Source organism: Colobus angolensis, unplaced genomic scaffold (assembly GCF_000951035.1).
Source record: "Colobus angolensis palliatus isolate OR3802 unplaced genomic scaffold, Cang.pa_1.0 Scaffold91, whole genome shotgun sequence".
Lineage (NCBI taxonomy): Eukaryota > Metazoa > Chordata > Mammalia > Primates > Cercopithecidae > Colobus > Colobus angolensis.
Window position 1 is genome coordinate 4,955,439 of NW_012123043.1, and position 13,826 is coordinate 4,969,264.

Below are 13,826 nucleotides of genomic sequence, written 5' to 3' on the forward strand. Positions count from 1 at the left end.
AAAAAAAAAAAAAAAAAAAAAAAAGCATTTTGTCTCGACATCTCAATACATAAAACAGATGAAGGAGGTCTCTGGTTAAAGCGAGTGAAGAGGGTGGTACACTCCAGGCTGTTTCTTACCTACCCGTCCTATAACCCCCAAGCACTTCTACAGAACTAAAGAAGCCTTTGGAAACCACTGGTGGATCACCTCTTTTATACCTTTTGGACATGACACTCATGGTTCCTGCCCCCAAATGCCTCTCTGGCCAGAGAGATGCTTCACATGTGTGAGGAGGGGAGGAGTGCTGAGGACTAGACTTCTACTAGACCAATGGCTGCATGTTAGAGTCAGCTGGAAGCTTGTAAAACTAGTGATGCCTCATATTCCTCTCCAGAGCCTTTGCCCCAGAGATTTAACTGGGCTTCAGTGTGACCTGGGCATTGGGATTTTAAAAATCATCCCAGAGGTCAGGTGCAGTGGCTCATGCCTGTAATCCCAGTGCTTTGGAGGGCTGAGGCAGGAGGATCGCTTGAACCCAGGAGTTTGAGACTAGCCTGAGCAACAAATCAAGACCTCATCTCTACAAAAAAAGTGTTAAAACCTTGTCTGTTGATTCTGATGTACAACCAGGGCTAAGAATCACTGGATTAGATAGACTGCCTCTCCATATAGAACCAGGGCTAGAAAGAGAAGTAGGAAAATGTCGTCATACAAGCATTGGCCTGAGAGACAGGACTTGAATCCTAGTCCTGATTCTGCCATTAATTTGTTTTGTAACTTAGGGCAAGTTACTTTCCCTCTCTGAGCCTTCGCCTCTTCATCTTGGAAAACAAAGGGCTATTTCCTTCCAAGCTTTATAACCCAGTTATAGTTCAATAAAAGAATGATGGCTGGCAAGTGAGACCAGGAACATCAAGGGAAATGGGTCAGAGCCAAAGCCGACTGCCATGCTGACCTCCAGCTTGATGGGTGTTGATTCCATGAATAAAAGGACTTTCTGATGATCAGACTGTCTGGCATGGGATGAGTTGTCTGGGGGAGACAATGAGTTCCCTGGCACTAGAAGGAAAATTAAGTGCCCTGAGAAGATGTTGCAGTGTCTGCATTGGTAGAAGGTACAATTCAGAAACCTTAAAGCTCTTTCTAGATCTCTCTCTGGGATTTGACAAAGGAAAGGATGGAGAAATCTTAGGAGGTGATGTAGGTAGAGATGCATTGAGGGGCCTCTTGGAGCTCAGGCTCACCTGTGCAGTGACCAGATGTAGCCTCCTGGGCCCCTGGAGGGGTGGGGCCTGTGAAGAGGCATGAGCAGCCTGTGACCCCCTGCTTTCTCAGCCATCATTTCTCTTGGATTCTTGCTCCAAGCACCCTCAGGCTTCTGCATGAGAATCAAGGTAGGCCCCTGAGATGGGAAGTGAAGGCCCATCCTTTAGATGAAAGAAGTCAGGATGGCTGGGAGGGTAGAAACACTAAGCAGGGCAGAGGCCAGGAAATGTCCTGGATGGAATGTCACCATCCATAAAGTGAGGCTTTATGCACCTTCTGGCAGCCTATTCCTTTGAAAGATGAAGGAATCAAGGTCCAGAGAGTAGAGAGGAAGTGACTTACTCAAGTCATGCAGTAAGTGGTAACACTGAGACCAGATACTAATCATGATAATTGATAGTATCAGTGAATGTGCTATTGAACTTGTCCTCTGTGTGAGACACTGCCATTGAGTGCTTTACAGGGGTGATTTTATTTGATCTACACAATCAGTGCATGAGGTCAGTATCATCCCCAACTTATAGATGAGAAAACTAAGGCCCATGATGCTTAAGTAGCTTGCACACTATCACACAGCTGGAAGCAACAGAGTTAGGATGTGGATCAGGGCTGTCTGACTTCAGAGTCTGCACCTGTGACAACAACACTTTAAGGAAGCCCAAGAGACACAGGTTTGAATTCCAACCCTGAAGCAAAACTCTGTAACTGGAAAGGCCCCTCTGGCACTTGGTGGAGCCTGGATTGAAGGGGCCGCTGGAGGCCAGCAGACCTTCAGGAACAGAGTTTGCATGGAAAGGGGCTGAGCCCTCCAGCTGCTCACAGCCCTGGGCTCTGCCCCTTCCTGCAGCCAGGCCCTTCCCCTGTGTGGCCCTTGCCCCTTCCCCACCCTTTGGGGTGGCAAGGAGGAACCCAATCTCAGGGGTCCCCAAGGTCTGTCTTTGTTCTTTGTTGTCCCTTCTGTAGCCTTGCCTCTATGAAGGGCTCCTCCTATCCCCACCCATTCCCACAGTGAGCTCAGCATTCTTTTGTTCTTGTGATGCTGAGATTGGGCTCATATTTGAGATTTTCACATACCCGTAAGAGGAGTTTAAGAGAGATGACATGTGACTCTGACCAGGACATCACATAGGAGGCATGGATAACGACTCAGGCTCATCATCTTACTGTTCAGCATTTTCTAGCTGTTGCTGTATCCCACCACTATGATAGATGCTGTGGTGTAATGGTTAAGTGTCTAGACTCTGGACCCAAACCCTCTGGGTTCAAAGCCCAGCTCTGTCACTTATCAGTTATATGCACCCTCAGCATGAGGATGATAATAATTCCTATCTGTTGGAGTTGTAACAAGGGTAAGTATTGAATTAATACAAGTTCTAAGACCAGGACTTGGCACATTAGCCATTGCTATTATTAAACTGAAGGACCAGAAAATGGGCTACTCTTCCTGAAGCCTGGAATTATCCAGGGCAGTCAGCAACTTTCTCCTTTCCTGCTTCCCCAGCTCTTCCATGAACTCACTGTGTGCTCTCCTCATTTCTGAATATAAAGACCTGGAGGGTCATTGTGGGGTTTTGGGGCTTGGGTCCTGGTTCCCACAGGGCAGCTAGTGAGCAGATCATTTTCACTGGCTGGTATAGCACTTCTTTGAGGGATTAGGTGAGACTGGGCCATGAGAATAGTGCAGATACACTCATCTGGGGTACTTTGAATTGTTCCTATAGACAAAGGCTCAAAAAACTATATTTGCATGGGGCCCTGACACCCTAAGGGCAGCTTTACCCTCATCCACATCCTCCCCTTCCACAAAGAAACCTTTAGCCTTTCAGATGAATAGACAGGGAAACTGACAACCTACATTTTCCCATATCCTTACTGACCAAACTTTAACAGAATCCCAAGTACTCTGACTTCAGAATGCCTTCCTACTTCCGCTCCATGGTCTTCTTCACCCCTGCCTCATCCTAGGGTCCCTTCTGAGATGTTCTCCCTGGACACTGGGCCTCTCTGCCCCATGTACAACCCCCCAGGGACCTCAGCAGCCTCTGAATCTGCACTAACAAGGCAGGGGAGCTGGAGCAGACTCTCTCTGGTGCTCTGAGGCTGGGATGAGAAGGAGAGGTCTGGCTTGGGGCTGGGGGTTCAAGGGAGGAGTCAGCACCCCCAAGCCAGTTCTGCATGCCATGTGGGTCCTTAAAGCCCTTTCTCTTTCCCCATAGGATGCTGCAGAACAACCAGCTGGGAGGAATCCCCGCAGAGGCACTGTGGGAGCTGCCGAGCCTGCAGTCGCTGTGAGTCATTAGAGGGCCAGTCTGGGAGTCACCAGCTTCCTGGGGCCTGAGTCACAGCCCAGGGCCCCCTGCCTCAGCTTTCCCTTTCCTCTGCAGGCCCCCCTTTCCCAGACCACGTTCCAGACAGCATGCCACTCCTGGCTTTGGTTTCTCCGGGGTTTTCTGTTTTCATCAGTGTGTGGATGTGTACACTCCTATGCATATTTCAGGAAAGGAGGGCTCCCAGGCCCCACTGGGGGACTGTGGGAATGGGACCTCCCTAGGTGAGGCCACCAGGGCAGCGGTCCTGGGGCGATTGGCGTTCTGCCATTGGAGCCTGGGGTTAGGGGTGGAGACTGATGCCCAAAATAAGCATCAGGAAAGGGCTGTCTCCTCTACCTAGCCTGCTCTTGCCCTGGGCTCTGTTGTGGGTGGGAAGAAAGCTAGGCTCAGATACTCATTTTCTCTACTTGGGGGTGGGACTGCCTTCAGGGACTCACAGGCCACCCATAATAGATCCCTCTCTCCAAGGAGCCCTGTAGTTCCCTTCTTGTCCAGCAGGGGCATCGTGGAAGCCAGACCCAGCCTGAGGGTGGAAGCAGGAGCAGGTGCTCCAGGGTGATGTAACCCAGCCCAGCGGGAGCCGCTGGGCTTCCTCCACATAGTGCACAGCCCGAGGCCTGGAACACAGTAGGTGCCTCATACATGCTTGATGAACCTAACTTAATTATCAGGTACAACTTCATCCGATGGGAAAGTGAACAGATATTTTGGGAGAAGTCAAAGTTGGGGGGCAGGATTGGGGCACAGTAGTTAGCTAGTGGGGGAAACTGAGTTATAGTGGGCATGCAGTGTGTCCGGACTAAGGCCTCTCATATTCTCAGCCTTTGACGCTGTTCAGTCTGTGGATGTGGAAGTGAGACAACTTCTGACTTCTCCTTGGGTGGAAGGATAAATGAGGTGGGAAAAGGTGACTTTCCTTCCCATGTCTGATATTTAGGCCCCATTCCACCTTACACAGAGGGCCAGCTGTGGGGGTCCTGGCTGGCAGCTGTGCCACACCCACCTGTGGTGAGGGCTTTCCTCTCCTACTCCTTCCCTGGGTGCCCTCTACCCTTCTGCCTCTGTGTCTGGTCTCTGGCAATCCTCAGCTGCTCAATCGGCCCCAGTGGCAGAACCTGCCTCCCCGCACTCTCTCAGCTTCCACCCCCACTTCCCAATGAGTGCTGGGCGTCTGGCCCCAGCCCTCTCCTCTCCCATCCGGCCTCACCCCTGGACAGGGCCAGGCAACCCAGTGTGCCCCTAGAAGCCAATGTCGGAAGACCAGAGGCCAGGCAAGCCTGTGCTCGCTCCCCACCCGCAGGGCAGACTAAACATTTGCCTAGGGCACCAGCGCAGCAGGGACATCCAAAAATAAGGGAGGAGGAGTGAGAAGAATTTGACATTTCATCCACAGTCTCAAGAGGACTTCATAGGGAAAAAAATTAGCCTTTCACTGGACTTCTTCACACTTTTAAGGTTGTTAATTAAGTTTACTTTTTTTTTTTTTTATAAATCGTGAATCACATATTCTGAGTTCTTGGGGCTTCTAAAAGTCTTGCTTTCAGACTAGACATAGAGCTTTTGGGCAATGCAGACAATTTTCCCTACACTCTCTGAGAAGTGGGCAGCCCTTGTGGCTGGGAGAACCAGACCATTAGCTTCCACTTTCAGCTCCATTATTCTCCTTTGCCTGGGCATAACAGGGCAGGGGACAGAGGTCAAGTCCCCCACTCCCCTAGTTATAAGGCAGATGAGTAGATTTTGCTTTTTGCAATCCTTCAAGAAGAGCACTGGCCTGTGTGACAAAAAATGTGGCTTCAAGTCCTGGCTCTGATTTTGACTACTGTATCATTTGCCTCTCTGCACCTCAGTTTCTCCATCTTCAAGGGGGGGATAATTATCTTCCCTGCCTCATAAGGTGTTGGGAAGATCAAATATATAGTCAATGTGAGGGGGATTTGCAAAAAAAAAAAAAAAAAAAAAAAAAACTTCACACAGCTATAACGTATGATGATGTTATTGTGAGATTATTCACCTAACCAGCCATTGATCCTCTGGTTTTTTTGTTTTTTTTTTTTGTTTTGTTTTGTTTTGTTTTTGAGAAAGGGTCTGGCTCTGTCACCCAGGCTGGAGTGTAGTGGCCTGATCTCAACTCACTGCAACCTCCACCTCCTAGGCTCAAGCCACCCTCCCACCTTAGCCTCCTGAGTAGCTGGGACTACAGGTGTGCACTACTACGCCCAGCTAATTTTTGTATTTTTTTGTAGAGACAGGGTTTTGGTTTTGCCATATTGTCCAGGATGGTCTCAAATTCCTGAGCCCAAGCAATCCACCTATCTTGGTCTCCCCTCCCACAGTTCTGGGATTACAGGAGTAAGCCACTGTGCCCACCCTGATCCTTTCTTTTTTTTTTTTTTCTTCAAGACAGAGTCTTGCTCTGTCACCCAGACTGAAGTGCAGTGGTGCAATCTCAGCTCACTGCAACCTCCACCTCCTGGGTTCAAGCGACTCTTCTGCCTCAGCCTCCCAAGTAGCTGGGACTACAGGCGCGCACCACCACGCCTGGTTAATTTTTGTATTTTTAGTAGAGACGGGGTTTCACCATATTGGCCAGGCTGGTCTCAAACTCCTGACCTCGTGATTCGCCTGCCTGGGCCTCCCAAAGTGCTGCGATTACAGACGTGAGCCACGGCGCCCAGCTCCATTTTTTTTTAACAAAATTTTTTGAGGTGGCAGAACCAGAGTTGAGCCTTGAAAGATTAGTGTGAATCAGGTGAAGAGGCGGGGAATGCCGTTTCAGACAGAGGGAACAGCACACGCTGCAAAGGCACAAAGTTAAGAAAGAACCTGAAAGGTTCTTGTATCGGTTGGAATCCCGAGAGCTTGCCAACAGATAACACGAGGTGGTGTGGAGCAACATGCTGTTTTAACGAGGCTTGGGGGAAGATGAGCTGAGGCCTAAAATGGCGTCAGCCTCAAGTGAGGACGGGGCAGGGATTTTATAGTCTCCTGTAAACAGGTGGTGTCTCAGTCTGACGTAACTGCTACATGGTACCCGGATGGCCTCTTTCTCGATCTTCGGGTAGGTGTCTTCCGGCCGCCTCTTTTCCTGCTTCTGCTATATTGCTGGTGCACGCTGCTGGCGCAAGTAGCCGTGCGCCTTGCGACTGGGCCTGAGAAGGGAGGAGTTATTCATCCCTTCAAGCTTTCAGGCCCCGGGGAGAATCTTTCAGAAACAAGTAAATTCTAGAGAATTTGAAAGGAAGTGAGTCTGGCTGGCTGAACTGTGTGTGTGTGTGTGTGTGTGTGTGTGTGTGTGTGTGTGTGTGTGTGTGTTGGGGGACTGGTGGGAAGGGCAGTGGTGGGGAAAGATCTGGAGTTAGAAGTGGTCTTACCTGAAAAGTAGGCAGGACCTTGCTAAGGATTTGGACTCCTATTCTATTCTATTCTATTTATGTAGAGACGGAGGCTCGCTCTGTTGCCCAGGCTGGAGTGCAGTGGCGCTATCTCAGCTCACTGCAAGCTCCGCCTCCCAGGTTCACGCCATTCCCCTGCCTCAGCCTCCTGAGTAGCTGGGACTACAGGCGCCCGCCACCACGCCCGGCTAATTTGATTGTATTTTTAGTAGAGACGGGGTTTCACCATGTTAGCCAGGATGGTCTCGATCTCCTGACCTCGTGATCCACCTGCCTCAGCTTCCCAAATTGCTGGGATTACAGGCGTGAGCCACGGCGCCCGGCCTGGACTTTATTCTTAAGACAGCAGGGAGCCATGGGAGGGCTTTTAGCAGGAAAGCAAGGTGGTGATAGGGTTTGTGTCTTTGAAAAGTTACCTTGGCAGCAGTTATAGGGGGCAGTCTGAAGGTGGGGAAGTCAGTGAAGAGGCTCCTAAACCAAGGCAGCATGGTAGTGACCAAGGGAAAGACAGGGGCAGTGGTGAGAGGAGAAGTGGACAAACTAGAAATATCTAGAAGTCATTCCAGTGAGACTCTGGAGTCGGATTGTTTGGGTTCACCTCTCAGCTCCTTCACTTACTCCCTTACTGCCTATAAGACCCTGGGCAGACTACTTACTCCCTGCATTTCCATTTCTTCATTGGTAAAATAGAAGTGATAATAGTATCTATGTATCTCAACAGGATAGAATGAAATCATTTAATATACATAAAAGAATTAGAACAGCACCTTTTGTTGCTACTTCTACAGTGATCATTAGTAGTAGTAATGCTGACTGGATGTGGGCGCTGAGGGAGAGGAGAAGTTCAACTGACACCCAGTTCTTGGGCTTTGACATCACGGTGTACCATCAGCAAGAGTCTGGCACGTGGTAAGAGCTTATTAAGAACATGTAGGCTGGGCCCAGTGGCTCACGCCTATGAGAGGCATGCCCTTTGAGAGATTGAGGCAGGTGGATCACCTGAGCTCAGGAGTTCAAGACCAGCCTGGCAAACATGGCAAAACCCCATCTCTACTAAAAATACAAAAAATTAGCTGGGCTTGGTGGCAGGTACCTGTTATCCCAGCTACTTGGGAGGCTGAGGCATGAAAATCACTTGAACCTGGGAGGCAGAGGTTGCGGTGAGCCAAGATTGTGCCACTGTATTCCAGCCTGGGCGACAGAGCAAGACTCTGTCTCAGAAAAAAAAAAAAAAGATATGAAAGAATGAATGAACCGCAGAAGGTGAGTGCTCTGGGGAGGGTGCAGGGGAAGGGGATGTGCTGAGGCCCCTCTGGGATATGTTGAGTTTGTGGTGCCTGCAGGCAGGATGACCAAGTATCCTAGAGAACCTGGAAAGTTGGTCAGTTGACCTGCAGGACATCAGTGTGTGTGTTGGTGGGAAGAGGGGAGGTCCATAATCTAGCTCAAAGATTCTTTATGTAGGTGTTCTGTTCTAAGTGTTTGGAAATTGGGAGATTCAGGGAGAGATCGCCTCAGGCCCCACAGTAAGGTGCTGCTCTACCTTATTCAGGTCCTTCCGTCTTAGCGACAGTAAAAGCAGGCCCAGGTGGCTAGGCTGAAAGGAGACAGTGGAAAAAAATGACAGTTTTTTGGACTTCCCTGTGTGCCAGCAGGGATCCATCATTCCATACCTCTGACCTTCCTCCAAGGGACTGTTGTGCCCCCAGACTAATGTCCAAGGCCGGGCTAAAGCTCCCCTAAAACTACATGAGAAGTTCTACATATATTATCTGATTTATTCCTCACAGAAACCCCTCTCTAATAATTGTCATCTCTATTATCAGATGAAGAAATGGAGGCAGACAAGTTCAGGGCCTCTTCCAAAGTCAGAGCTGGTGAGTGGGCATGGCAGGCCTATACCCAGTTGTTGAACTCCAAAGGCTACAAGAGAAGCTGCCTTTTGATGGCTCTCATTAGGTGAACCTCCCTGCTTCCCAAGGAGTACCAGCAAATGGAAATGTCTTTCCTGTTGGAAATCAATGGATCAGGGGCACCCCCTGACCGTGCCCCTTCTAGGATAATGTGCTCCCAGATCAGACCAAGCCCACTTAGGGACCTAAGCAAATTCTTTTGGACATTCCTGGAGCCTCAGGGAAGGTTCAGTCCTGTGGTCCCCTTTCTACCAGCTAGAACCAGATGAGGGCACAGTAAGAGGTAGATTTGTGTGAGTGAGGAGTGGGGCTAGGGCTAGGGTATGGGGGCCAGTCAGGCATTCTAGGCCCAGGGACCCAGCTGTATTGTGGTGCACAAACTGTTTGGCTTGGCACCTGAGCAGGCAGCACCCAGCTCCACAACACCCTCCTCCTTGGATACACTTGCTTCCTCCGTGACCAGTGTGGGAGGGGGGAGAATGGCCATGCCAGACATGTCATGCCAGGCTTGAGCCAAGGCCAAGAGAAACCACGGGAAGCCAGCAGAGCCTGGGGGAAAATAGAAACTGGGTGGGGGTGAGGCAGGGCAAGGGGGAGACAACATGGCAAAGCAGAAGAAGTGGGGGCTGCGCTGGTCTGGGTCCTGGGGAACTCCGGCGGGCTGGTCCCAGGAGAAGAGTTGGAAAAGCACAGTGGCAAGAACAAATGGGAGAAAACAGCCAAACAGCCCAAGCCTGGATACTCTAGGGGGGAAATGCATAATTGCGAAGGACAGCCACATGAAACTAGCAAACATTGTCTAGAGCCGGGGAAATGCATCAAGAGCAGTATCAGACTCCAGACTGAAACCCAAGGCAGAACTATCCCAACCCTCTCAGCCCAGGCCAGCCAATCCAAAACAAATTGGTTGCCTGCTGACAGGAAAAAGGTGGAGAAGCCAGGGTGCATAAATGATGTGCTGGTGTGCTTGTGGGCCGAGGAAGGCAGCTGGGCTCAGGTGACATGGGAAGGAGGAGTGGCTCCCTCTTCGCACCTTTCAATATGCTAAGCACATTCATATATCTCATTTAATCCCCAAAGCCCTGTAAATAGTGTCTGTTATTCCCATTTTATAGATGAGGCAACTAAAACCCAGAGGAGTTAAGCAACTTGCCTGAGGTCACACAGCTAGGATGTAACAGAGCTGGGAATTAGTTTAGCTCCACCTCCAAAGTACCAGGTTCTTAACCCCTATCCTTTAATGCATCTCCTAAAGCTATAATCTTTAGGATCCAGAGACTTGGGTTCAAGTCCTAGCTCTATCACTAACTAGCTACGAGGCCATGGCAAGTCACTTCCTCTCTCTGAGCCCAAGGTTCTCTATCTCTAAAATGAGAGGGTCCAGTGGGATAATTGGCAGACAGGTGTCCCAAGTGAATGTCATGCATAGAGGTACAGGAACTTCCTAATGAGTTTACTGGCTCTGCTCTTGAATTGTTTATGCTTACTGGGTGCTTGCTTTCTCTGGGTCTCAATTTCCCTTACTGTGCAATGGAAAGTATCTTTTTTGAACCCTTCTAGTCTCCTGGGAATGCTGTGAGTTGAGATGAGGAGGAAAGACCTGAGCTGCTCCAGGAGAAAATGGCTGAACCATTTTGTCCAGTGCTGGAGGTCTTAGGAGGGATTGGCAGTGTTCCTAGGGAGAACCAAAAGCAAGGGAACTCTGAGCAGGCCTCCCTCATCTCTTGCCTCTGATCGCCCTCCAAAGGGCCATGGTACCCCCAGACTAATGCCCAAGGGCAGGCGAACAACAATCACCAACACTTAGATGGCATTTTCCCTGTGCAAGCCATTGCATTTATTTTCTCACTTAATCCTCACAGTACTTCTCTGGGATGGCTACTGCTGGATATCTTATCATCCCCATTTTATAGAGGAGTAAACTGAGGCACAGAGCCATAAAGTGACTTATAGCAGAGCCAGGGTCAAAAGTCAGGCAACCTGGCCCAGAGTCCATGCATTTGACCGTGGTGCTGGGCTGCCTCTTAAGCAATTCTGAGGGGGACTGAATGAGATGACAAGCCTTGGGAAGTTGCCCATCAGTGGGGCTCGGGAACCACGGTGTTTCCAGGGCACCTGCTCTCAGAGCTGACCTTGGGTTGTGAGCTCTGCTGGGGCGTGCCTGGGGCTCCTGGATTGCCCTATTTCTATCATTACCCTAGGTATTCTAGAGTTAACGGGAGCCTGGGTTGAGGGGATGGTTCTGGCTGCCTGGGGAGGTAGGGGATGTGAACACTGTGGTATCAGCATTGAGCCTTGAGACCCTTGGCCTTGATCAGCACCCCCAAAGAGTCCACAAGAGAGCACCTGAGGCTGGTCATGCCTAATAACCATCTTCTTATGAAGAGCATTAAGACATTTCTAGGAGCTTTTCACCAGAAATGGCTCTTCTATCTTCCCTTGTGAGGAGTAGCAATGCAGTTATAGCCCCATTTTACAGACAGACCTGCAGGGGAGGTGTAGAGCAGGAGGTGACTTTCCTGAGATTCCCCAGTGGGTTAGAGATAAAGCCGGGATGGAGCTAAGGAGGTTCTTGTGGTGTCGGCAGAAGAGCCCAACCATGACTGATCTTACCACTCATGGCCTCCTGGAAGCAAATCTCCAAGAGGGCCCAAGTGGGAGGCCTGGGTGATTCCAAGAGAAGGAGCCTGTTGTGCATGAAATTGGGGATTTTTCTCAAGGAGTCATTTTTTTGGATCTCTTGAGCACTGAGGAAAGGAGGAAGACATCATGGGGTTCGTGGTGGGGGTGGGCGGTGACAAGGAAACTGTCCTTGGGTGAAGGACTAACGATGAGAATAAAAAACAAAGTCTTTTTTTTTTTTTTGAGACAGACTCTTGCTTTGTCGCCCAGGCTGGCGTGCAGTGGTACGATCTCGGCTCACTGCAACCTCCACCTGCCGGGTTCAAGCAATTGTCCTGCCTCAGCCTCCCAAGTAGCTGGGACTACAGGCACGTGCCACCATGCCCAGCTAATTTTTTGTATTTTTAGTAGAGATGGGGTTTCACCATGCTGGCCAGGATGGTCTCGAACTCCTGACCTCGTGATCCGCCTGCCTTGGCCTCCCAAAGTGCTGGGATTACAGGCTTGAACCACTATGCCTGGCCTAGCCACCTGTGTCTTAACAAGCTCTCCAGGTGATTCTGACACACACTGAAAATTAAGGACCATTGTTATAGAAGAAAAGGATGTGGTATTGGTATGCCAGGGCTGCCTTAACAAAACATCAAAAACTGGGTGGCTTAAAACAATTGAAATGCATTCATTCATTGTTCTGAGGCCAGAAATTCTAAATCAAGGTGTCAGCAAGGCTGCGGTACCTCTGAGGGCACTAGGGGTGCGTCCTTCTTTGCCTTTTCCAGCTTCCGGCAGCTGCTGGTGTTCCTTGTGGCTGCATCGCTCCAGTCTCTGCCTTCTGCCTTCACGTGGCCTTCTCCTCTTTCTCTTTGTGTCTCTCTGTGGTCTCTGATAAGGATACTTATCATTGGATTTAGGGTCCACCTGGATCATCCTGACCATCTCACCCCAAGATCCTTAAGACATTTGCAAGGGCCCGTTTTCTAAATAAGGTTCCATTTACAGGTTCTGGGAGTTGTATATCTTCTGGGTCCTCCATTTCACCCACTACAAGGGGAGGAGGGAAAGTGGGCCTGGACCCTGTGAGAGAGCACTTGGGGGTGAGAAGCTGAGGCTAGAGTCAGGAAAAAGAAAACAGGAGGGTTAGAGTGGGCAGTAGCCCTGAGCCGGCTGTGCCTACCATGGGGGCATCTGGCCAAGTGAGGCCCAGAGCTGGTTGGAGAAGGGAGCAACAAGGGCAACAAGGCCAAGGTCTGGGGTGCTCTGATCTAAGGCCTTGTCCTAAAGATGCCCAGTCTGCTGTGGAAAAGCCCCCTCCAAAGTCTGCCTGCAAGCTGTGCAGGTGATCTTGTGAACCCTGTTGGCACCACCCATCCTGCCTGCAAGCCAGAGGGCCCTAAGGCCCAGCTGTGCTGTAGGGCCCAGCCGAGGGGTCCCCAGGGATGCACGAGGTGGCAGATGGCCTCCCTGGCATGGCTATTTTGGGCTCCGTGATTATATGCTACTGTATTTGGATCTTCCCAAGGTTCCGGGAGTTGATTACCACATGCGTTTGGGGCAGAGGCTGCTCTGAGGTGGGTGGGTGGGCGGGCGGGCAGCCCCCTGCAGCCCACAAGGGTCTGAACATGGGTAATTTGGCTCCTGAGAGATGCTAGGAGAGTGTTCGTGGTGGGCTGGGCCAGGGGATCAGGGATAATTCTTTCAGCCCTAAATGCTGGTCTGGGACAGAGTTGGCCCAAGTTGGGCCACCCAGGAGCAGTGTGGGGCCTCGGCCCCACGGGAGACACCTCAGCTCAGACTTTTAGGGCTCCTCAGCCTTCCTACTGGCCCTCTCTGGCTATGGTGCTGGGGCCTTCTTGGGCCAGAATGTTCTCCTCTGACTGGACTGCTGCTGCCCTCTGCGCCCCACAGAGCTCAAGCAGGCCAAGGCCTGAAAGGCCTGAGGCAAGAGCACCCCGGGTGTTGCGAACTGAAAGCTCAGATTTGGTGTAGGTGCAATTAAGCCCCCAGGTGGGGCCAGGAGGTGGGTGATCCCTCCCCCATGGGGAGAGGACAGAGGCATGGTTCCTCCTCACCTCTCCTTCCTCTTGTATTATTGCCCCTTCCTGAGCAGCTGATGCCAGTGCAGAGCCCTGGCCTGAGTTCTGGGTCTGTCAGGAGGGAAGAGGAGACCAAACTATTGGTGTGTCTCTGTCCATCCATCTATTCATCCATTCATCCATGCATCCATCCATCCATCCATCCCTCCCTTCATCTATCCATTAATTCACCCCCATCCCTCCCTGCCTCTGTCCCTCCCTCCCTCCCTCCATCCATTCATCCAT

At 50.6% G+C, this 13,826-nt stretch overlaps 1 protein-coding gene across 2 annotated transcripts in view; it reads left to right on the forward strand.

The window, feature by feature from the left end:
* LGR6 (leucine-rich repeat containing G protein-coupled receptor 6) overlaps nt 1-13,826 on the forward strand; it is a 126,931-nt gene that overhangs the window by 37,761 nt on the left and 75,344 nt on the right. For both annotated transcript variants that reach the window (XM_011931761.1, XM_011931762.1), the window contains one exon: nt 3,465-3,536. In XM_011931761.1, the coding sequence (XP_011787151.1) occupies nt 3,465-3,536 (72 nt within the window). The remainder of the gene's footprint in view (nt 1-3,464; nt 3,537-13,826) is intronic.